The 23727-nt window shown below is 54.9% G+C and overlaps 1 protein-coding gene across 5 annotated transcripts in view; it reads right to left on the bottom strand.

Moving 5' to 3' along the window:
- The window catches only part of PLCG1 (phospholipase C gamma 1), a 30795-nt gene that overhangs the window by 5937 nt on the left and 1131 nt on the right, over window positions 1-23727 (bottom strand). For 2 of the 5 annotated variants that reach the window (XM_052684227.1, XM_052684229.1), the window contains exons 2-23: window positions 12721-12873; window positions 11691-11784; window positions 11390-11437; window positions 9412-9496; window positions 8984-9067; window positions 8767-8789; window positions 8066-8138; window positions 7280-7381; window positions 6603-6721; window positions 6185-6270; window positions 5965-6085; window positions 5422-5590; window positions 4647-4769; window positions 3654-3755; window positions 3277-3464; window positions 2923-3123; window positions 2631-2750; window positions 2030-2210; window positions 1672-1749; window positions 856-959; window positions 541-637; window positions 387-459 (exon numbers count right to left, since the gene is read on the bottom strand). In XM_052684227.1, coding sequence (XP_052540187.1) covers window positions 387-459; window positions 541-637; window positions 856-959; window positions 1672-1749; window positions 2030-2210; window positions 2631-2750; window positions 2923-3123; window positions 3277-3464; window positions 3654-3755; window positions 4647-4769; window positions 5422-5590; window positions 5965-6085; window positions 6185-6270; window positions 6603-6721; window positions 7280-7381; window positions 8066-8138; window positions 8767-8789; window positions 8984-9067; window positions 9412-9496; window positions 11390-11437; window positions 11691-11784; window positions 12721-12873 — 2424 coding nt within the window. Of the gene's footprint in view, window positions 1-386; window positions 460-540; window positions 638-855; window positions 960-1671; window positions 1750-2029; window positions 2211-2630; window positions 2751-2922; window positions 3124-3276; window positions 3465-3653; window positions 3756-4646; window positions 4770-5421; window positions 5591-5964; window positions 6086-6184; window positions 6271-6602; window positions 6722-7279; window positions 7382-8065; window positions 8139-8766; window positions 8790-8983; window positions 9068-9411; window positions 9497-11389; window positions 11438-11690; window positions 11785-12720; window positions 12874-18071; window positions 18242-23727 lie in introns of all 5 variants that reach the window. The other 3 variants (XM_052684228.1, XM_052684230.1, XM_052684231.1) reach the window with 2 other exon arrangements.

The raw sequence follows: 23727 nt of genomic DNA, 5'->3' as shown, positions 1-23727 counted from the left end.
CTGGGAATTAAGAGGAGAAGCTCCTCTTTCCACCCTCTTGCAGCCCCCTGGCATATTATGCAATGCCTTCGGGGCTTGTGGGATCAGAGAGACGGGGCAGAGCAGATTCAGAGCGCGCTGGAACAGCTCCTCAGCATAGCACAGAGGGCTGCCCCCTGCCACCAAATGTTTGGGTTCCAAGATGTCCAACACCCAGCATCTGAGCCCATCAGGCATGCACAGAGGCCATGTGCTCAGGCACAAGGTGCCCGGAGGCTGAAGCCCTGCAGCCTACTAAATCCCTCTACCGGAGCAAAGCATCTCCTCCACCCCTTCCTTGGGGCTGGATCAGATGATCTCCAGCGGTCCCCTCCAATCCCTATGATGCTGTGGTTCCCAGTTCTCACCAATCTGGCAAGACGGCACATCCAGGACACCTCCCAGCAGGTCTCCCAGGGGGCTGTTCTCATCCAGCTGCTGCTGGGAGCAAAGCACAGCACTGTCACCAGGCACTGCATGCTGCATGCACACGCTGCTCCCTACTGCCTGACCCCAGCTCACCTCCCGCTCTGGCTCCAGGCTGCTGGGGCTGCTGATCTCCTCCACATAGTTGGAAGGGAACCACAACTGTTTCTTGCCACCATAATCCCCCCTCCACCTGGGGGAGAGGGAAGGAGACACGTCAGCACCCACTGGGGACCCCAGGTCATGCTGGCTCAGCATCCCAGGTGACAGGCAGATGCTGTGCCACCCACAGGGTTCAAGACTTGGGGCTGTGCAGCTTGTGGGCAATGCGCACCCCAAAGGGGACACACAAGGTGACACCATGCTTTGATCACATTCTCTAGGGAAAAAGGAGGGTCAGAACTGACTCACCAGCCTCCTTCCTGCTTCTCCACATTCTGGATGATGGCATTTTTGGTGAAGGTGAGCTCATCCTCCCTCTGCGCCTTGTAGTCAAACAGAGCTTTGACTGCACACTACATAGAGGAGAGGGGAGTTCAGTGAGCGTTGGACATGGCACAGGGACAAGGAGGTCACCTCCCACACCACGGGGGTATGACGTGCCAAATAACAAGGTTTTTGGGAAATGGAGGCATTTGCTGAATGCTCAGGCCCTGGGGATACTGAACCCTATAAGGGGTTGGGAGCTGGGGCTGGGGCAAGCTCTGCAGTTTGGCTGGATCAATAGAGTGAAATTCAGAGCTGGAGGCTGAGGTGTCCTCCCTGAGCCACTGAAAATGAAGGCTGCAGTGCCATGAAGGTGTCAGAAAGAAACTGCTGCACAGTGAATTTCTTCAGGAAGCCTGCAAACAAGGGCAGGCACAGTGCCACCTAGCCTAGCATGGAAAAGCCAGGAAGAACTCTGATTCATCAATCATTTAATTTTTAACTGAATAACAAACCCAGACTGGCCCAGATACTCAGCCTAGTATGGCTGAGCTGGAGAGAAATCCAGACTTCATCTTCCACAGAGTTCTCAGTAAGAACATTTGTTTGGAGATGAAACTCAGCAGCTTTGAGAGAAGAGCAGATGGCAGCAGAAGGGATTGGGTCTTATCTACCCTACAGAAGGTCCTCCCTCATCCTGACACCTGCAGAGCCTAGGAGGGCAGGGTGTGATGGGGATGGGGAGGGGGCTGAGGGGAACAGCCAGGCCTGCAGCTTGCAGCATGCTGCAGTGGGACATACCTTGAAGGTCGGCATGGGGTTGGCCTCTACATAGAAGCCAGGATGGCGTCCCTCGTAGAGCGCTCCATAGTCCGGCTCCTGCAAAAGCAAAGGCCAGCAATGAGAGCTGCAGGTTGGCAGGACGACGTGGGCCTGCCTTGGTGGAGAGGGGGAAAACACCCCAGGGAGGGCACATTGCACTGCCGTGATACTGCACAGAGCAAACATGCACGGCCCACACTTCCTGGAGCCTTGCTCAAGCAACAGACAGCAGTGGGGCAATAAGAGATGGCTACACAATGCCGCTCCAGGCATCAGCTCACAAGCCACCCATGCAGCACCCCTTGGCTTAGCCCTTCTGAAAGCTGCCCACACTCACTGCTGTCCCGATCTTCTCCAGCGTCTCCTCGTTGATGGGGTACCTCAGCTTCATCTTGCGGTACAGCGGGTGCTTCTCATAGTAGCTGATTAAGTCCACCAGGCTCTCGAACTCAGAGTTGCCCAGCAGCACAGTCTGGCCTTCCTGCTGCACACGGCAGTGCTTGATTTTCCCTTCCGCCCTGGCATGTGGAGAGGGAGAGGGGCTACTTGGCACGTGGCCGAGGATCTGACCCAAAATCAAGGCACCCAGACTGAGAGCAGCCATCTCCCAGTGCAGGTGTGTCACCACAGGGGTGTATCTGCATGCCACTAGCACCACTAGCACTGGAGAAGGGATGCCCCACAGCATGCAGTGCAATGGGGACATGAAGCCAGGTGCCCTTTTCCTTGCAGAAACAGGGATATTGGTCAGGGAGAGGGGTAGAAGATGGCACAGCCGAAGAGCAGCAGGGTCCTGGAAAGGCCACACGAGGGTAAACGCTCCAGCAGCAATGTGCCAGAACCCCCTGTCACAGCACCTCTCAGTCCCATTGCTCTGCTCCTTCTTCCCCAGCATCCCTTCCCCCATGCCTGTCCCACTGTGCTCCCTTGGGACGCACCTGAAGGAGATGGCGTAGGAGCTGGGTTCGCTCCTCTTGCGCACCAGGAAGGCTCCGTCCCGTGGCACCCGCATCAGCATGTGCTCAGCTTGGGCACGAGTGAGGTTGGCGTGGTACCACCTTTTGGGAGACATACAGATGGATATGATTCTCCACGCAGCCACTGCAGCTCACACCCGACCCAATGGGGAACCCATGGGGACCACCACCCCCCAGAAGGGACTGCAGAGAGCTGGGAGGGCTTCCTTTGGGGTACCACTGCCACGACACAACTCATCACGGCCACACTCACTCTTTGCTCTCATGGGCGTTGGTCTGAGGCACCGGCTCTGTCAGCCTCATCTCGAACTCATTGCACCTCAGCGGCACCTCCTGATAGTGGGTGATGAGGTCGTAGAGGCTGTCAAACACCAGGTTGTCTGTCAGGAAGAACTTGGGGCTGCCGGCGTCCTGCCGTGAGTGGATGCGGCAGTGCTGCACCTTCCCATTGCGCCTGTGGGATGCAACAAAGGGGGGGGGGTCCGTGGGGAGATGGCACCTCCCAGACACAGAGCAGGGAGATGCAGCGCTCTGCCCCACGCAGACTCACTGCACAATGCTGCAGGGATGCAGTGCTGCGAGGAGCAGCGGCAGGCAGGGCCCTCACCAGAAGGACAGGGTGTAGTCCCCAACAAAGGTCTCGCTCTCCCTGACGAGGAAGGAGCCATCGGGGGCCCCCGTCTCGATGCAGTACTCTGTCAGCAGCCGCTCAGCGATGTGCCGCCCATCGCGCCCTGCTCCCAGCTTGCCGTGGAACCACTTCTCTGTGGAATGCAGCTCAGTGCTGTTGCTGACCTAGGAGGGGACAGGCACGGGTTGGGGTCACTGTGGGAGGTACCAAGGATGCTCAGGGGGTTTCACAGGACCTTTTGAAGCTCCTCCTACAGCATCTCCCACCGAAGCTGGTGACAGAGGTGCTCAGCCCTTGGGCAGTGAGGTGGAGTCTCGAGGGAACTGTTCACCATTGCACAAGGCAGCCCTCACCTCCTTCTGCTCCTCCTCATCCTCATTTCCCTGGTCGCTGGTTGTCTCCCCCGAGTAATAGATCTTGCTGCTGGTCAGGACAAAGTAATGCGGGTTCCACTCCTACAAGGAAACACATGCCAGGTGAGGGCCCCCTGAGGCAGCACCCATCACTGGGACCTTCTCTCTTCAAAAACCACAAGCAGTGAAGGATGATCTGTTTGTGCAGGAGGCAACAACAGCACTGATTTCAGTGGGAGCTTCTGTGGCACCTCCGTGATCTGAAGCACCCATTCATCCGTGGCACAAACAAACCTGCACACGATAGATCTGACACACAAACTGGCTGCACATCACGCTGAAAGACACCCCAGTACAAATTAAGAGATGACTGAATGAAGAGCAAAGCAATGCAAAAAAGGGAATGATTGGCATGGATTTGGCAGAGGGATTATCAGAGATGAGCTGTCAGAGATACAGCCACGTGGCCACTGCACTTTGCAATCTTCCAAATTCCCAGTCCTTCTGTATGGACTTTTGATGAGATCCTCATCAAAGCAAAGCAGCTGAAGAAGCAGACTACGGATAAGGAAGGGCACATGTTGGGTGCGCTGCAAAGCTGGGTATGTTGCAAAGCAACATGAGACCATGCTGAGCTGCAGTAAGAGGTCACACATTGACAGGAGGCAGCCAGGCCTGGAAGCTGAGACTGGCCCCAGAACTTACTGCAGGAGCAGCTAGCAGTTACCACAGGAGCTAAGAGTTACAGGGACTACAGAGCAGCACAATGGCTGCAGTGCAGCAGCTCCCTCTAGCTCAGCTTTCTGTCTCTAGCAAGGCCCAGCAGGAGATGCCTAGGGCAGAGCATAGGAGACAGCCAGCACAAAGAGCCCTCGGTGCTCAGCTGCCCGAGCAGCAGGATGGCCATGGGCCCCTTGCAGTGTTTGCACAGCATGGAGGCATTTGCAGAGTCAGGGTTAATGCACGGGACAAGGTGGTGGCGGCAGCACCTACGTGATTGATGGGGTCTTCCAGGTAGAGGATCCCGTTTTTGATGGAGTTGCTGATGTCGTTCTCTGAATACATAACAGAAGTGGGCAGCTCCTCGTACGCACTGCCCTCTGCCAGTTTCTTGTGCTGTGGGACAAGAGAGTGGGTCAGGCTTCCTGAGAAGAGCAGGCACCCAACAACAGCACGGGTTTCATGCTAAACGGCCTTAAACCTCCAGGTCTGCTGCAGAGAGTTCCTCTCACCTGCAGGGACCAAGGCACAACCCAGGCCACTGAGATGATCATCAGATGGCACCGAAGTCCCACCACCCTTCCTGCCCAGAGGAGATTTCTGCAGCAGAAATACCAGCATCCTCCCAAGAAAGGCAGCATCCAGCTACTAAGCAAATTGCCCGGCAGCTCCTCTGAAACAAGAGAAGCCCTCCCCTTGCCTCCAGCAGCAGATCTGCTCCTCCATCCCTCACACCATCAGCCAAACAGAAAGCATTCTCTTCTGGCTGGGATGGGGCCATGGTAACCCACACTGAGGTAATTCAGAAGTGGAGTTAAGCAGTCAGCGTGAGGAGAATGGGGCTACTGATGAGACCTGGAGCCAAACTGCCCCAAAACTGTGAGGAATTCCTATTTGCATTCACATCCAAACCTTTTTCTCAAGGTAAAATTAATCACAGACATCAACACAAGAACTCCTTCCAAAAGCAGGCAGTTCCCCATGCTCCCTAATCTCAACGTGTTCCCATTCTCTCCTAAATGCAGTTCTGCTAGAGAAGGGAGCTCACCTTGATGAGAATCTTCCTCTTGAGTTGGTTTGGGGACGGAAGTCCGTCAGCAGAAATATCTACGGGTTTGGTCAAGAGCATGTCCCCAAAGACCTTCTTGAAATTCTGAGCCATGTTCCTCTGCTGAGCGATGCTGCAGTGATCCTCAATGGACAAAATGACGGGGAAACTGCAGAGAGGAAAGAGCCATCAGAACCAGAGTGGTGTTTGGAAGGGGAACTCCATTCAAAACCTGGCTTCTCAGAGCAGTCTGCCCCAGCACCCATCTGTGCTGCAGCTGTGTAGTCTCAAGCCTTCGGTGGAACCATTCTACAAGCAGTGTCCTCAGCACTGCTGGCAGCGAGCAGACAGACACGAACCAGCCCACTGCTGAGATCTGCTCAGGGCCTCTCTTCCTACCACACTTTTCTGAATGAAATCTCCCCTTGGCTGGAACCACACCAGCATGTTCCCTTCCCTGTTGTGCCAGGGTAAAGGTGGGCATCACCTTGTGGCACCCCACTTGCTGCCTCTCCTGGAAGCCCAGGCGCCCGCTGTACTCACTCAGAGGTGACAAAGGCATGCTCCTTGATGGTGACCAAGACGTCAGAGAACTTGATCTTGGTGGTTAAGGTGTGCCCGTGGTAGATGACTGGCATACCATCGGGACCATCCCAGCAATCCACTGAAAGAGACCCAAATGGGAAGATGAGTCCATTTCCACCCAAAGATGGAACAACGTCACAAGAACGCTGACAAAGCTGCCGGCTCTGCTGCTACTCACGTTCGATACAGCGGCACCCCATGCGCAGGCAGCGGGCGTACGCCTCCAGCGAGGACTCACTCGAGAACTGATCCCCCGTCAGGTACCTCGAGGTGAGAGAACGTGTCAGCCAGAGCAGCAGGGCGGGGATGTGTGCTGAGACACGGCAGCCCCGTCCCCACTGCAAGGGCTGCAGGCACAGCTCGAGCTGGCTCTTGTGAAGAGTCCTTGCACTTCAGCTAACGCACTGCCTCGGATGGACGGAGCACAGACAAAGGACGTGAGCTGCTCCAACCAGCAGAGAAGCAAACGGACCACAGAAGCAAATCACCCTGCCTGGCTTTTAGAGTATCTCTTCTTAAAGGCCCTGCAGCACCGTGTCTGTCAGGAATCCCTCAGCACAGGGTGCAGGGAGCCGTTCCCACCCCGGGGTCCTTACGTGTTGTGTGAGGAGGAGATCCAGTAATGGGACAAGGGGTTGTTCATGTTCTCGGGACACACCATGTCCAGCTGTGAGTTCCAGATGCTGTTCTCTTTGGAAAACAGGAAGGTGAGAAACTGCTCAGGAAGAAACAGAAGTGTGTTATTGGTGGGGAGGGTCTGGGTCCCGTGGTTCAGCGTCACACACGCCCCAAGCATGTGAATGAACTCAACCTAAGCTGATTCAGACTGACTCCTGCAGTGGGAGCGCCAGCTGGCCCCACCACCATTAGGAGACAAAGACCTGACCAAACCCTGCCAAGGGCAGCCCAGAGGGTGCACAGCTCCCTGCCCACCATGCTCAAGCAGCCACAACGCTGGGCATTGGCACCTATCCCTGCGCCCGGCCACGTAAACACATATAAACCCTACAGCTGACCCAGCTGCAGATAAATAATCAGCTCTGCCTTTCATTTTACACATCGATCGGGGGACTATTGGGTGGGACTTGGGCCAGAGTGCCAGTGACATGGAGATGGTATTACTGCTTCCAGCATAGCTCGTCACTGGTTTCCTTGCTTTGAAAAGACAGATATGTGCTGCCAAGGGACACTCACCCCATTTACTTCTTAGTCCCACCTCCTACCAGGGATGTCCCACCCCACTGTAGGCATGTTGGTGTTGGAAGTGCCTCACCTCATCTAGGGAGAAATAAGGCTCGTCAATCTCTCTCAAAGGGTCTCTCAGAAAGTTGAACATGAACTCCTGTACCTGAAGGCTGTCTGCAGCCCAGAGCTCCTGCAAACCACCAAAGAGGAATAAACAAGAGAGCATTTTGGGAAGTGTTATTCAAAACTGCAGGCAGCTCATCCAGCTAGAAGCTTTAACCACCCCTGCCTGGGAATTCAGCTATTAGCAAGAATATCAGACTGACAGCAGCAATCCCAACCATTTTTAAGCTGTCCTCATTTTCTCAACATTCTGCATTTTCTCTGAGAGCTCCTCTGCACAGATCTGCCTTCCCAGCTCCCCCTGCAGCAGAAGCCACTGCGGCTTCCTTTTGTCTCCCCCTCCCTGGTTGTCTTTCATGAGGTCATCCAAATGGCTGCTGCTTAATTTTCTGCTCCCTGCAGCTGCAGATGGGGAGGATGGTGCAAAGCAGGAGGCCCTGTGCTCTCACACGGAGCGTGACATTGCAGGAGCCTACAGAAAGGGTCTGCACACTCTGCAAACACACTGAGCGCATCCAAGCATGGGTCAGAATGTGCACGCTGTGCTGCTGCTTGCCAGAGGAAGATGGCTTTTAACAGCACAGGCAGCAAGCAGATCGATCAGCTGCTGCTCAGGGGGAACCATTGGCCTTCTGTACCATCAGCCAAGAGCACAGGGGGTGGGTGAAGCTCCAGCCCTGGGAGAAGCACAGCCCCACAGCCCCACAGCCCCCTGTCCATCGCCCAGCCCCACAGCCTATGCTGAGCTCACCCTCTGGTACTCGAGTAGGAACTTCTGGAACTCCATCAGTGACACCCTGAAGTGCTCAGACCTTTCTCCACCCCTGAGAGCACAGGGAGAGAAACTTCAGTCACTGCTCCACCTTCTGCTGCCAGCAAAAGGCCACCTATGAGCCATAAGGCAGCAGGGCAGGACAGACAGAGCAAGCAGCAAGGGATGGGAGAGGGTGGAGGATGGAAGGGGGGGACCATTTGCAGCTGGCTATCTCAGCAGACATCCAGGAGTACTGAGCTGTAACGGCCAACGGGGGCCATGTTGGGACTAAGATAAGAAGGCAGAAATGGAGCTGGCAGTGCTGACTGCCCTGGGCAAAGGGACATACATGGTCAGCTCTTTTTTTCTGTGATTGTGGGAAATAAAAGGGAGAGAACCATGGGATGTTACCTGGGCAAGTCAACAAATCTTTAGCTTCCATGTCTACATCAAAGATTTTTTTTTAAATCGCAACAGCTGATCTGAGCTGGGTCTCACTGGAATGTCTGGGAGGAAGAGCCCTGCTGACCCAGGCTGAGTGTCTACAGCAAAGGTGCACGGAGCACAAAAACATGAGCAGTGCCACCACAAGAAGCACACAGTGTGCCACATCCCTGCCAAGCTGCTGCAGGCATCCAAGCACAGCACGGAGAGAAAAAGCAGAGCCCCTTCCCCTGCCAACAGAAAGAGGCACTCACCTATCTAGGAATGGGACATCCATCTGCAAAAGAAGCAGCATGAGCTTAGGGTTGCACTCAGGTGAAAGCAATAACTGATTTACTCCCTGCCCCAGAGGTAGGAAATGGGAACCACTAGCTGAGGGAGGCAAGGTTAAAAAGGCAATTAAGAGGGGATGCCCAGTAACAAATATGGTCTCTGCTTTCTCTTTTCTGCCTTGGAGAACTGAGCTCTTACCGTTTTCTGGGCACTGAACATCAGGCTGCGGTAGAGCTGTGCAAACTGCCCGTATGTGATATCCCCATTCCTCTGCTCCATGTCCTACAGCCAAAAAGAAAAAAACATCACCAGAGGTGTTGCAGGGGCCATAAGTGAGGGGTTTGCATCCCTGTGGCCAGGGGTTGTCACCTGCCCACAGGATTTGGAGAAGCGACAAAACTTGGCCAGATTTCATCTCCTGGATGTCTCCACTGGGGCCAACGGGACCACACAGCACCCAGGCTTCTAAGCCCCCACTATGTGCTTCCACAAGCTCGTCCACATAAAAGCAGGGATCCCACCAAGCAGGGGTGGGAGCCTCAGCACCACCAGGTTTCACCCCAAGAAAGGACACACTCTGCTGAGGGTTCCTAGTGAGGAGGGAGAGCAGCGGGGCCAGAGCTCACCGTCAGGCGCTCCCGCAGGAACCTCATGTTGGGCACGCGGTAGTTGACCTGGGACAGCATGTTCTTCAGGTCCTTGGCAGAGATCCTGGTGTGGGACAGAGGGGAAACACGTTCAGGAGCTGTGAGAGCAAGGGGTCTCACCCTGGGGCTGGGCGGTGCACACACTCAGAGGCACCAGCTGTTAAAGCGTTGGATGAGCTCTGACAAATAGTTCGGTGCTATTTGGAGACTGGAAAGCAGAATAAACAAATAAATAAACCAACCAACTTCTTGTAGGGAAGGTTTTTTGAGGCCTCACCACAGCTAAGCCAGAGGACGGATCCAGCCCTTTCAAAGGGCATGACAACATTCCCCACTCCTGGCACTGTGACTCTGCAGCTTTCCTGGCCAGAGGTGAAACCGCCTCCTCTGGAGCTAGGAAAAAACCCAGCATCCTGTTATCCTCCTCTTTCTACCTAACTTCCCTTGAAAAAACAAACAGCCATCAGCCAGCGCCAACCCACAGCATCTGTGCTGCCAGGGGACGGGTCACGATGGGCTCTGCTGGGTGAGCACAGCACTTCCAGCCCTGCAAACCCCTGTGGGTTCCAGCAATGGGCAGTGGGTCCTCAGCCTCCCCACATCTGCCTGGTGTGCAGAGCACAGCTCCTTGATTCATATTCTAAGCTAGCTCCCAGGCCCAGAAGCAAAAGTCAACAGCCCAGTGACAACACAGAGACTTCAGCCAAGAGCTTGTATGGGACCTTAACTGCTGGCTTTATGGGGAACACGTGGGTGCCTGTAAAACAGGGAAGCCAGAACCGTTCTGCATTTCCCCTCCACGCTGCAGCATTTCTATCGTGCTCCCTGCTCAGCCTGGACTGGAATGCTTTCTGCTTTGCATGTAACTCACTTCCCCGACTGACAGGTAAAGAATATTTGGCATTTTCTTAGCTTAATTATAACACAGAGGTGGTATGACAAAAACGGAGTGATGCAGGAGCGCAGCTTTCACCCCACTGACCACATCTCAGGGAGAGCAAGCAGCACATTCATCCCCTCTGTCCTGGGGCCATTTCAGCAGTGTTACTGTGTGACTGCATGAGAAAAAGGTGCAATTTTTTCCATTTCTCCTGTATTCATGCTCCAAACTCCCACACAGCTGCTCCCACATGCCTTCTCCGTCACTGAGTTAAAGGAGTTTTCAAACAAAGGGCTCAGTGATGCACGTGGCTGGAGGATGGCTTCCCTCCAGGGCTCTGCCCGAGGGAGCAGTGCTGCACTCCTGCCACCTTCCCCATGTCCCATCACTGCATGCAAACCCCAGCCTTGACTTGAAAGCTGTGTGGCATATGCAGAGCAGCTGCAGCAGATTAAAGGTGATTTACCCCTCCTCTGCAACATCCCAGTGCTTCACGCTGCTCCATGACACAAAGCCTTGCAAAGCAATGCCAGGAGGAGCCAGGCCAGTTGCTGGTCTCAAATTCCTTCTCATGGCAGAGGACATCACCCCCTGGTTGCCCCAAGCCCAGCTCCCAGCCAATGATCCCTCTGCAAGGAGCAGGAGGGAGACTGCCTCCAGCAGGTTGCTCTTCACTGACACAGAAATCAGATCCTAATTTTGGGCAGGTCAGCTCTTTGTAACAGCTATACAGGACAGAAGGGGCTCAAATCTGGAAAGATTCAGGTGGTATTCCACCCTCTGAGTACCCCTGGGCTGCCCTCAGCAGGGGGAGGTGGAAGAAGGAGGGTGCCCAAGGACCTGGGGGAATTAACAGCTGAAAATGTCCTCTGCTTTGGGATTTCAGTCATGCAAAGCCTCTCTGGCTCTGCCTCTCTGGAGATGCTGGTTGGAGTGATGGGGTCTCAAAGGTCTTCCTGGCTGTGAGTGACTGGGAAATAGGGCTCTGATCAACACTGGGATTCAGGCACTGAGGACTTAAGCCTTGCTCCTGGGAACACGTGTGTCTGTGCAGCTGCTTCTTGCTCCCCTTGTTACCTGTCCTCCCGGTTGCGGTCCAGTGTGTAGAACTGCTTCCGGAGCCACCTGGAAGGAAAGGAATGCAGATGGTATCTGGCCATGGATGCTGTGACATGGCAGTCAATGGGAGATGCTCACACAGACAGGACATGGGGTCACCATGGCTCAGAGGGAGAGGAGATGTCAGCCCACCCCAGCACTGAGGACGCTCCTGACTACGTGCTGCTGTACAGCCCAGCACAGTGCTTTGGGGGCTGGCAGCACAACAGGTGATGGAGAGGGAAAATTACACAAGCACAGGACAGAGTTGAGCTCCCACCTTTCAATCTGCAGAGGAGTGGCAGCCCTCAGAGTATCTGCCACCAGCCAGTTCAGTCCCTTGATCCACATGTTGACCTCATCCTCAGAAGTGGCTGCAGAAAGAAGAGAAGAAATGGGAGAAAAGGACACAGAAGCCCGTCACCAACCTCTGAGGCTGTCCCCAGTGCCTTGAATCCCTTCCTTCTTCATTCACCCCATTCAGACAACTCCCTCCCATGCAGATGCTCTGTTAGGCTGCTCTCCCTGCTCATCCCCAGGACGCATGTGGCTGTCTGGTCCCCATGCCCCACAACCTTCCATGCTATCCCTAAGAGCTGTGCCACCTCTGTCCCCAAGGAGCATTGCCCAGTCCTGGGTGACAGGGGCAGCAATTCCCTCTGAATAAAGAAGGTTGTCTCTGTCCCATTGAGCTGCAGCCCCATCCAGAAGGCAGATCTGACAAACATTCAGGTGTCAGCAGAACTTGCCTACACGGGTCTAAATGAGACAAGACTGGGTACTGCTAGGATAACAAGGCATCACCCACCAGCCGAACTGCAGCACATGACTGTGAGCCCATCCTCCACCCAAACAAGATGAATCTCAACAGCAGAAAGCACTGCGTTAGCGAGGCACCAGGCTGAGAGCCCTGAGTGCAGCTTAAGCCAACGGACAGGATGTTCAGGAAAGCTGAGAGCAACGCACGGAGTCACCCTGTGCCACCAGCCGGCACTGAGCTGCAGAGCAGGAACCAGTGAGCTCTGAGCACTGGTGTGTGGCTGACAGCACTCAGCTCATGCGTGATGTGTCCAGCTGAGAGAAAGCACTACATCCAGTGCTTTGAAATAAAGCGTCTTGTTACCCAACTTCTGGCTTTACCAGATCGGTTACTGACTTAAGCAGTGCCTGTCACAGCGCTGCTGCCACCTGCTTCCAAAGCCATGCCCTCTGCAAGGCAAAAAGGGCATCTGCCCAGGATGTGTCCCAGAGTCCGTCAAAAGGATGTCTGAGAAATGTGGCGACTGTTTGGCCTGCCCCCTGCCCTTTACCTTGCAAGCTGAGGGTCTTCAGCCTGAACTCTGTGCCATAGAGGACCACGAAGCAATGGGACTGGTCTGGTCGGAAGCACGGATCCTCCTGGTACCGGTCAAAATCACGTGAATTCTTTCCAGGACGAATCTCTTTGATTTCACGAATATCCACTGAGAGACAACGTGGGGAAAAAACAAAAGGGATTTCAGCAAAGAGCTCGAAATTCCTGAGAAGATGAGGGTCTGTGGTTCCTTAGGGGAGAAAGAAGGGCAGTGCAATGCTCACACGGCCAGCGCAGCATGGGGAAACTGAAGCATGGCAGGATGCAGTGTGCCAGGATGCTAGCATGGGAGAGAAGAGGGAGCTGGAGAGATGCTGGAGAGGGCGGCCTCAGCCTTCTCCCCAGAGGAAATTCTGGGAAAGGACACTCATTACCATCAGACAAAGAGAACACAACAGCAGCAACAACAGCACAAAAAAAAACCAAAAACAAAACCAACAAACCCAAACCCAAGAATCTTTGCTTCCTGGAAAAATAGTTTCTGAAACACTCGGGGGAATCAAATAACAACATTTCTGAGTCACGTTTTCAAAGCAGACGATGCTTCTGAGCAATGTGGGATGGTGATTACTGCAAACCTGGAGTGTAATTCATCCCAATTAAACTCCACTTACCACTGTCACTGTGCACTGATCTGCTTCTCGCTTCCGTTTGATGCAGTTTGAGAGCAGACAGAAGTGTGAGCTAACCACCAGTCTGTAGAGGCTGACAGCACGGGGTTGGGTCGTGAGATGCTCACTCCCAGCAAACCCAAAAGGAGGCTGGGATACAGCCTGGCACTTGTTAAAAACCTTGCATAGGGAGCCTGGGATGGCCACAGCTTACTCGTAACTTACTCTGGTACAGCGAAACCCTGCCTGGTGCTGCAGTAACACAAAGCTCAGCAGCCGAGGCCACGTGCGGATCCAGCTCCCCAGGTGCACGAACAGCTGGACAAGCCCCCTGCAGCCAGCAGATGCCTTTGTAAGGCATCACCTACCCTTTGGAAACTGGCTGCCAGGACGTTCATGGTGTCCCATTGTCATCTGTCTGTGTGTCACATCCTCAGTGACATGGCATGTCATCTTACCACTAAAATAAAAACGCATCACAGCTGCGGTCTTTGCATCCGGGACGCGCACAGCAAAGACAATTCCTGTCCCGGGACCTGACAAAAGCAGTGGGAAAGAACAGATTTCATGGCAGTTTACCAGGCAATAAGTACTTGCTGCAAAGCACACCCGCGGGATAGAGGAGGCTGAGCTACCCTTGCAAACTGCATCCCCAAAATGCACGCTAGGGAGAGCCCCTGGAGCAAAGGAACGCGGTGCAGGGAGCTGCTGGGCTCACGGCTGCTGTTCTGAGCACCCTGCACACCGAGCCGGTAAGAAGCTGCGGCCCACGCCTGCCTGCAGCTGCTTGCTCATCTCTCATCCTCCCAAACATCCCCATGTGCACTGGGTGCACGAGGGTTTGGTTTCTGCAGCCCGCACCTCACCACGAGGCAGCCCTCAGCCTCCTGCAACCCCCCCCAGCCTCCTCGCACTGTGGAAGGAAATGAGCTCTCAGCAGGAAGCTCAGTGAGTACAGATGCCATCGTCCCAGCCGTGCAGCACTGCAATACTGCATCCCTACAGCATCCCACGTCCCCATTGGGCAGCAAAGCCCCGGCAGCAGCGCAGGACCTGCATGCAGCCTGCGGGGGAGCAGAGGGAGGGCAGCCCCAGCACCAGACCCCACTTTTCTCTTGCACCAAAATGGAGTGTTGTAAGGATAAGGACGCCCTGAAACAGAGCTGCAAAATCTCCATCTCTGGAGGGTTTTTGGAAAGATGTTAGATTGATTTTAAAATAATAATTAAAAAAAAAAAAAAAAAAAAAGGATTTGGGCCAGGTTACCTTCTGGGATGAATTTCTCAGGGACAACCTCCAGGAAAACACCCATCCATCCACACCACGAGCACTGCACAGTGCAGAGTGTCCCCATGGGGACCACAGGGCACTGACATCCACGTGTTCATCGTCACTGCAGCTTGACCTCACCTAGCATGGACTGACCCTGCCCTACGTAGGTGGAGAGGACTGCCATCTTCTTATCCCAGTAAAAAAAACAGTGAGAAATGTCTTCTTTGCACCACAGATTCCCCCAGCCACAATCTGTGTGACAACTTCTAGTCTTCCCATAGCTCCCAGGGAAGGCCTGGCCACCGGGGAAAGCACAGCAGGTGAGGAAGATGGAAAAAAAGCCCCAACTCATAGAGGCATACAGGTAGAAATGACAGAAATCTGTTACGTAGCACCACAGGGAATAACAGCGGTACCTCCCTCTCACTATTTCAATAGGAGGCCACTGAATGCACTGCTGGGGCCAGCGCTGTTCATCTTTGGAAGATGGGTCCAGCGAGTGCTGAGTGCTCTGCTGGAGGAGGGCCAGGGCCTCCTGCACCAAGCACTGCAGCCATGCGCTGCTCTGCAGCACCGCCGGCACCACGCGCTGCTCCTGGCAGCACTGTGCTGAGCTGCACCCACCGAGGTGCCAGCTGTACCGTGAGGATCTGAGCTTGGACATGGCTGCTGCACCCACGGGGCACACGAGAAGTGGAGACCAACACTTTATATCCTATCTGAAAGAAGGCAGTTACCTTGACTCAACAGAAACCTATTTCAGTGGGAAGAGCCTTCTCTCATCAGGACAGCTTTTCACAGTGACAACAGCTCAGCCTCTCAGCCCTACGCACTTTTCTCAGTAGATGAGAACTAAATGGGATAGTGCAATGGTAATTAACTGTCTGTGCACAGAGATGCAGTGCTGGGTTTCTGCTCCTTCTCCCTGGCCACACACACAGCCATCAGCACTCAGGTTTCTGGAGGAAGGTGATCCCACAGCATCAGCAAATGGCTGATCTGGCTAGAGCAGCAATGAACCCGCTGAGGCCTCTCATCCAACCCAGTGGCTTGAGCATCCTTAGAGGCCAACCAAAACACCCGCACAGCACAGCTCTGCACCCCAGCACATTCCTTGTCCTTCTACGAACTGGAAACAGATGAGCTACCGTGTTATTAAGGCACCCAAAACCCCTGCAAAAAGCTCACTCTCTGTCATGGCTGCACTGGGGAAACACAGCAGTCCTGGTACTCGGCAGCACACTCATCCCACTGCTCTCATTGCTGTGATGTGCAGGAACCTCTCCTGCCTCAGGAAAGGACACAGATTAAGCTGTTTTTCCCTCCAGCCTTGGCTCAGTAGTGCCATGGCTAGCTCTGGCAAGCTGCTTCATCTCACCCACTCCCACAGCAAACTGCAACCCTTACTCTCAGCTGCTGCATTTTGCTATGAACTGACATCTGTGTTAGCTGTACAGCAGAGGCAGCTGCATCCACAGTGAGCAGGGATGGTGCTCTAAACAACTCAATGGGCTGGAGGCAGCAGGGAGCTCCTAGTTAGCCAGGATGGATGGAAGCGGCCTGATCCCAGCTGACCACCAGCAGGGGGATGGGGCAGAGCGCTCTGCTCTGGGGGAGCCCCAGTGCCCCCACATGCACAACCACAGGAGCAGCTGCTCCGTGGGCACAGAGCTTCCTGCCTCGCCTCAAGCTGCTCTGCACCCCTGCATCACGTGCCCTGTGGCTTCTGAGCTCTGACTCCTCCCTGTGTCCCCAGAAATTCTCAGGGTGGGCAGAGCATGCTGCAGGAGATGGGCAGGAGATGAGGTGATTCACAGCTCCTCATCCTTACAGTCTGAAGCAGAGAGGCGAAGGCTCTGCCCAAACACTGTCCTGCTCTCATAGGGCAGCACAGACCCCCAGGCGGCTCCTGCCTTGCTGCTCCACCAGCCCTGGCCTCATGTAAGTGACCTTCAAGATCTCATGAGCATCCTCCCAGTACCAGGAACAGAGCTAGCTGGGGGCTGACGGCTGCCTATCTGGCATCATCAGCATATTTCTCCTGATTACTCTCAAATGCAAGAAAACACATGTTAAAAAAAAACAGAACTGGTCCCCCAAGTGAGCAAAGCAGGATGCTGCTATCTCAACATCTCTGCCCACAGCCCAGCAAGCAGCAGGCACGTGAAGGCTGGCAGTTTCCACCGCACAGTCTCAGCTACCAAGGCCAAAACTTCACATTTGGGCGCTGCTGCTTCCCCCCAGCACTGCCACCCTTAAAGCAATGCATCCCCACTGCAGACCAAACACGGCCCTGGGCCGCCTTTCAGTCACCGGCCCGGCCTGTTTGAGAAGCAAAAGCTTCCACTGACTCAAATGGAAAGAGGAAGGTCCACAGCAGTGCTGCTGGATGGATGGCGGGCTCCAAGGTGACCTCCTGCACAGCATGGAGGATCCGTTCCCTCAGCCCTGCCTCAGCTAGAAGCATCACGGCCTCAAGGGAACGCAATAAAAGGGTGGGAGGATGGGGAGCTCCTGCAGCCCGCCTCCCTCCTTTCCTCCAGAGTGGACGTGCAGCGGTAACCAGATCTGAAAGGTACTGCAGAGGACACGGACGGATCGATGGAGGCATCTGACACAGCGAGAAGCAGAGGGGAGCTGCCAGGCCAGGTTTCTGCAAATGAACGCAGCAGGCAGCAGCTCTTTCCTTGTGCCTAGAGAGATGTGGAGACACACAGCTGCCCTCCCACCCACAGCCCTTAGGGCCTCTGAGAAGGCATGGGACCAAGAGCAGGGACAAGGGCAGGCACCACACCGCCCTAGGAGAGGGGTCAGCCAGCAGCACAGCAGACAGCATGCCATCCATGGGAAGCCATGGTGGACGTGGGCCTGGAGAGTTCCACAGGGACTTCTGTATTCCTGACTTGAGCCCAGGGAGCCATGCCTACCGTGAAGCTGTGCTTGGGATGAGGATATAAGGAGGGCACAGAGGTGAAGGAGTGAAAACCAACGGCCAGAAAAGATCTGTCACGCTCGCAGCAAATGCCAGCGGTGCTCAGATGCTGTGACTCAGTTTTCACCCATCCCACCCGTCGACACAGTTGAGTTTCCGTGACAGTAATTTACAAGCAAAGATGACTGCTACGCAGCACTGACAGAGAGCACCAAGGAGATGCCTTATTTCTGTCTTCATGAGCACCTGAGTTCTTCATTGCCAGGGTAGAAATTGGGAAGAAGAGTGCAGAGATCCCATCTGCTGCACAGCCACCCACCACAGCAGCGTGCAGCAGAGGAGCTCCAAGCACTGAGCAGACAGCAGCGAAGCCCAAGCGGTGCTGTGCCCTGCAGTTCAGGTGGAAGATGCAGGAGCTCTTGGCGATGGCCTTCACGTCATTACAGCCAGACTCCACCACTGCTTGGCTTCACCTCATCTTAACCACCTCACCTGGGATTTATTTGGTCTCCAGCACTGGAGATGAGCTGCTCCAAGGCTCATACCAAAGCTGGCGTGCCAAGGCTCTTGCTCTTGTCTTGGTGCTTTCCCCAGCCGTGCTCCACAAGCAGCGAGGCCTCTCCAACAAACCACCACAAGGCATTAAAATGACTGATGAGACACTGAAGAGGAATGAAAAAAAGAGGAAAAACCACTTTCTGATGCTTCCCTGAGAGCCAAGCTGCATCTCAGCCAGAACAAGTGGACGAAGAAAGCCTGCAGGATGGCAGCTGGTCACAATGAGAGAGCAGATGCCCCCCGCTCAGCTATCTGCTGCTGATCTGATACGGGCTGGGCTATCTGCAGCTCGTGCTGAGAAAGATCACGTTGTCAGTCGATGACTGAGTGCTGGGCAAACAAACACGGCCACCCCACCCCTCTGCCAGCTGGAAGGCAGATTTATGGGCTGCAGATGTACAGGGTGGGTGCTGAGGGGGTTAAAGTCCCCTGGGACAGCCTGCACTCCCACGGTCCCACATCTCCACCCAGTCCATCCCAGGAGCTGATGGACGGCCGGGTGGCTCTGGGCAGCAGCTGGGGCTGGGAGAGCAATTAAGACAGGAGTGTGGTCCCCAAAGCTGGAAAGCAGAGGGGAAAAAAATGGCAAGTGAAGCAACCCAGAGAAGCAACCAAATAACCTGCACCATCTTCACAATTCTCTGCCAATACAGCAAGAGTGTGACCCTGTAGATGGGTCGGGAGGAGGAGGGACAACAGGCACAGCCGGGAGAGATGGCTTTTAATCAGCACGTTACCCAGCTCTTCTTGGAGCAAGTAAACAGGAAAAAGCCTCTCGAGCAGCTGCTCTACCCAGCCTCCCTGCAGGGAGCAGCCTGCCTTGATGTCTCTCCAGCACGCGTGCACTTGAAGTCTTCTCAGGGACAGGGAACGCAGGGAAACCACTCACCACGACATGGAGAGCCGACCTGCCGGCATCACTCCATCCAAAACCAAACAGGCCACTGCTGCCATGGGCCGGGAGAGCCCCACACAGAGATGCAGGTCCATATCTGACAGATGTGTCCTCACCCTGGGCAGGGTCAGCAGGCAGGGCCCACAGATGCAGTGCTGGAAGACGAGTGACTGTGGTTTCAAGCCCCATCTGATGTGACCATAGTGCTGATAGATGCTTGCATGAGATACAGAAAAGGGAAATGCACTGCACGTTCCTTAGGCTTCACTCAGCCACCTCTCCAGGTAGCTGGAGCAGCACCTCGGATGCAGCCTTCCAACAGCCTGCCCCTATCCCAGGGTGGGACAGCAGGGTGACCTCAGGGAGGATTGAGGACCCACAGCACAGACAGTGAGAGGGCACTGCCATGCTGCAGCAGGGCACACGGCCACTAGGCAAGGCTGACAGCAGGAGACAGCGAAGCGATGCCACAGGGAGCACAGCAGCCTGCAATGATCATTGTGTGACCATCTCATACGTCCAGACAGAAAGAGTCACGTTCCAAGAAAAGGAAAATAAATGCTTTTGTAATGGTTTGGGGAGGCCCTCAGCCTCCACTGTTCCTCAAGGCTGCGTGCAGTCAGCTCAGCACATCCCACGTGTGGGAGCTCACTGCTGGATTGCGACCTTTGTCTGGGTAATCTTTAGAAAAACAATGTGGGTTGGTTTGCCTGCAGAATGCCAGGCACGCCACCGGGCACCGCATTAGCAACAAGAGAAGGGATTATTGACTGAAATCTCAGAACCACAAGTTTTGTAAATAGAAGGTACAAGCTGCAGGGGGAAGCAGGAGAAAGGTCCATTTGTGAGTCTGGGTGGTTTTATGTGGCTTTCCAGCCAGCTGAACCCAGAATCCACAGCTTCAAATGGAGCTGAACAGCCACCCGACCACACACTCAGCATGAAAAAGCAATGTAAGAATCCTGGTTTTGGTGAGCCTTTGCAGAGCGCGGGCTGCCAGCTTCTGCTGGCTCCTGCACACTCACAGTGCCAGCCTCCATCGTCCTTTTTGCTTTTTGGGGACAGCAATGACTTTTTCCCCACAGCCCTGTGTTCACACTGCAACCTGACCTGCACTCACCCCTGCCCCTTGCCATGCAAAAAGAAATGAAAATTTCCAATTCAAACCAGCATCAAAAAGCTCAAAAAAGAAGAGTGCTGTTTGCACGATGCACAGCGCTCTGCACAACACAAAAACCCTCCGAGCCCAAAGGCTGGAGGAAAGTCTGCTCCCCTTCTGACAGCTGTGGGAAGGGAACCGCCTGCACTGCCCAACCCAGCACCTCAGCAGTACGGATGTGAAGCGGTGAGCAGCTGTGAACCCAGCAGTGCTCTGTCCCCACACAGAGCACATGTGAGATATTCAGGCGATCTCACATGTGATACTGGGATGAGAGACCCAGCAGCAGTCACAGAGAGAGCCAGCAGCCTCCCATCAAACTTGCTCAGAGCTCCCAGGACTCTGAGCCCGCGGGCAGTGAGCAATTCTTGTATCGCCTCAGCTCTCTGTTAAACACACAAACCTTCCTCTGGCTCACACAGCTTTTACCCTGTGCTGGGCAGGTGCCCTTACCTCTCTCTGTCACAGCATCCCCACACTGTCAGCTCTCCAAATTCAACAGGCCAAGGGGAAGAGGTATGAGTGGATGGGGTGTAACTTTCTGAAAGCATTCTGAGCACCTTCCAAGAACATTCTCCCTGCCATGCCATGCTGCGCACCAGGTCTCACTGCCTGTAGTAGCCCAGGAGCAGATACATGGCACACACAGTCCCTGCCTGGGCTCCCAGGGAAGCTGGCAGATTTGCCCAGGGATGCCCTGGACCACATGCCCTCCTGTTCCACTCCTGTTCAGCCCTTTTCAGCAGGGAGATGCTTATGGCTGCACTCGAGGAAGCAAAGTCTGTCCCACGGTCGATCCTGACGGGCCACATCCTCACTCTGCATCCTCATCACGGCACGGCAGCGTCACTTGGGTCCCCTCCTGGGGGACAAGAGCTCCCTGGAGGAGCAGATCTCAGCCCAAGAGCAGCGCCCGCGTTCCCAGGACCACCGAACCCCACGGGAGGCTGCGCCCTTTCCTGCAGCACGTCGGCCACACGCAGACCTGAGCACCGACTCCTGCAGAGCACACAGCGGAGCCTTTTGGCCTCCACCTGCAATCTGCCAGATAGGCAGCAGGCCGCCCGCCCGCTCTCCAGGGGCCGTGGGACGCCGATGGCCATCGCTGGTGGCCGCAGGCGGCGCCCTGATAAGATAATGGGGCTGAGCGGGCGCTGTGCTGGCACTGATAGCAGCGACCACCGTGTGATGCGGTGCAAAGGGCAGCAGAGGTCAGCAGCTGGGGGGGGGCTGCTCTGCTGCTGGGGGGCACGTGTCCCCAGACCTGATGTCCCCAGGAGCCTTCCCGTGCAGCAGGCTGGGAGGGAGGCACACAGCATCGCTGCTGGCCCCGAGACACAGCAGGGCTGCCCTGCGGGGTCGCTTTGCGTTCCTGTTTTACAGTTCTGCCTTCTTCCTGCACTGCCACAATGGCTTCTCTCCACCTCCACAGGACTGAGCTCATTTCACAGAGCACTAGAACGCATCCAAGGGCTTTGTCGAGGTGTTTACCCCCTTCCTCCCCCCCTCTCTCCTATAAAACAAACATCTGCTCCAAATTTGCAGCTCGTGCTCTGAGCAAACTCTCTGAGTTTTCAGATGCGGTTCAAGAAAAACAGATCAATTAGGAGCCGGCCCGCAACCCCCCCAGGATGCAGAGTTATGAAGGCAGGACCTTCTTACATTAAAAAAGAATTACATAACACAGGAAGTAAAAAAAAAAGTGCATAAAAGACAAAGGACTCCGGGGATCGGCTCTGTTGTGCTGTGGGTGATTAACAAAAAGAACAGAAAATTATTAGAGCTCTTCCCACCGTTACAGCCCGGCCCTCGGCGGAGTTATTAGCAAGAAAGCTATGCGCTGATAATGAGAGCTGGCTGAAAACACCCAGCGTAAAGACAAATATTAATGGACAAATGGCTTTTTCGTGTGCGCACAGATTGCTCTTTTTGCACACGATGTTGGTTTTGGAAAAGCACTTTCCAGGCGAGATGCTCCCCCCGCCCAAGCCAATCCCTCCTCCTGCCCCAGCAGCCTAACGAGGAGCAGCCTAACGAGGAGCAGAGATGGGCCCGTGCAGACAGAGGAGGTTCTTCATCCCGGCCCAGCTGGCAGTGCCCGCTGCTGAGTCAGAGCTGCTGCGAGGGCAGTGAGTGCTGCCCATCACACAAGGTCACTCTTTATGTGACATGCACAAAGCTCTACACAGGGGTCACCCAGCCAGGTCCCCCCTCCTCCTGGTACCAAGGTATTGCATCCCTACACCCCAACCAGGGTCATGCTAGCAGTGACTTGCCTGCACCTCTGTGTGCGTATCCAGCCCCAGAGAGCTCCAGTGCTGATGCTGCTCATCCCACCGTGAGCACATCTCTTCAGCCCAACCTCACTGCTGCTGAGTGCACGGTGTCCTGAGAGAAGGAAACTCTCCCTGACAGGGATGTGACCCAAATCTGAGACCCCTGGGTTACCTGTAATTGCTTCCTCACTCTGAAATGGGCTAAAGGGTCATTAAGATTTGAAAAGACCACTAAGATCCCCAACCCATCACACCACACCCACTGACCACATCCCTCAGAGCCACATCCCAACAGTTCCTGAACTCCAGGGAGGCTGAGCCCAGCACGCCATGGGCAGCTGTGCCACTGCATCAACACTCTTTCTGAGAAGAAGCTTTTCCTAATACGCAACCAACCAGAAACCAGCATGATTCCTACCCAGACAAATCAAGCACAGGACCACCTAAAGCTCCCTCCAGCTCTCCATACCCCAGCAAACATCCATTCCCAACCCATGAAGGCAGCACTTGGTGATGCACAGGCATTGGGGTAGAGGCGCCGCTCCACGCAGGGCACAGCACACCTGCCAGCTGCCTGCTTCGTGCCTCACACACATTGCAGGTCACATCCAATCCAGTGCTGCCACACAGAGCAGCCCCCAGCCTCCTGCTCACATCCCAGCACAGCTTGGCCTTGGGGAAAATGACACAAACCGATATTTCCACCTTGTACTGCCCAGGACATCTCACAAAGGAGCAGGGCAGGAGGACAGCTTCTGTCTGGGAGCTGAGGGACACCATGGGGGGCACCGAGGGCTGCAGCCTGGGGGTGGGCCATGCTGTGCTACTGAGCACAGGACTGCTGGTGCCAGCAGCAGATGGGGATGGATGGATGGATGGATGGATGCATGCAAGGGATGGAACCTCTGGTAGGAGTTCATCAATCCCCATTTTTCTCTTGCTAAAAACCTATGGATTTTTAAAATTATTCTTATTTGATCATCTCTGTCCCTGGGATGCACTCTGTACTTTTTCCGTCCCGCTCCTGGCTGTTGGCACAGCAGCAGAACCCCACAACCACATCACCAGCACAGCTGAGCACGGATCCCTTGGAGGGCACAGGGAGTCTGCCCATGGGGAGAAGGGAGCCTGAAAGCTCCGTGGGGAGCTCAACACCTCCGAATGGCCGCAGAGCCCTTCCAGAGCAGCATGGAGATGCTGCGGGGCACAGCCTCAAACAAAGCCTCCAGCTGGGACAGTTGCATTCCGGGGTCCCACCAG

The sequence above is a fragment of the Tympanuchus pallidicinctus genome, unplaced genomic scaffold (assembly GCF_026119805.1).
Source record: "Tympanuchus pallidicinctus isolate F22 unplaced genomic scaffold, pur_lepc_1.0 scaffold20, whole genome shotgun sequence".
Taxonomy (NCBI): domain Eukaryota; kingdom Metazoa; phylum Chordata; class Aves; order Galliformes; family Phasianidae; genus Tympanuchus; species Tympanuchus pallidicinctus.
Note: the sequence above shows the minus strand (reverse complement) of the source record. Positions and strands in the feature narration are given on the sequence as shown.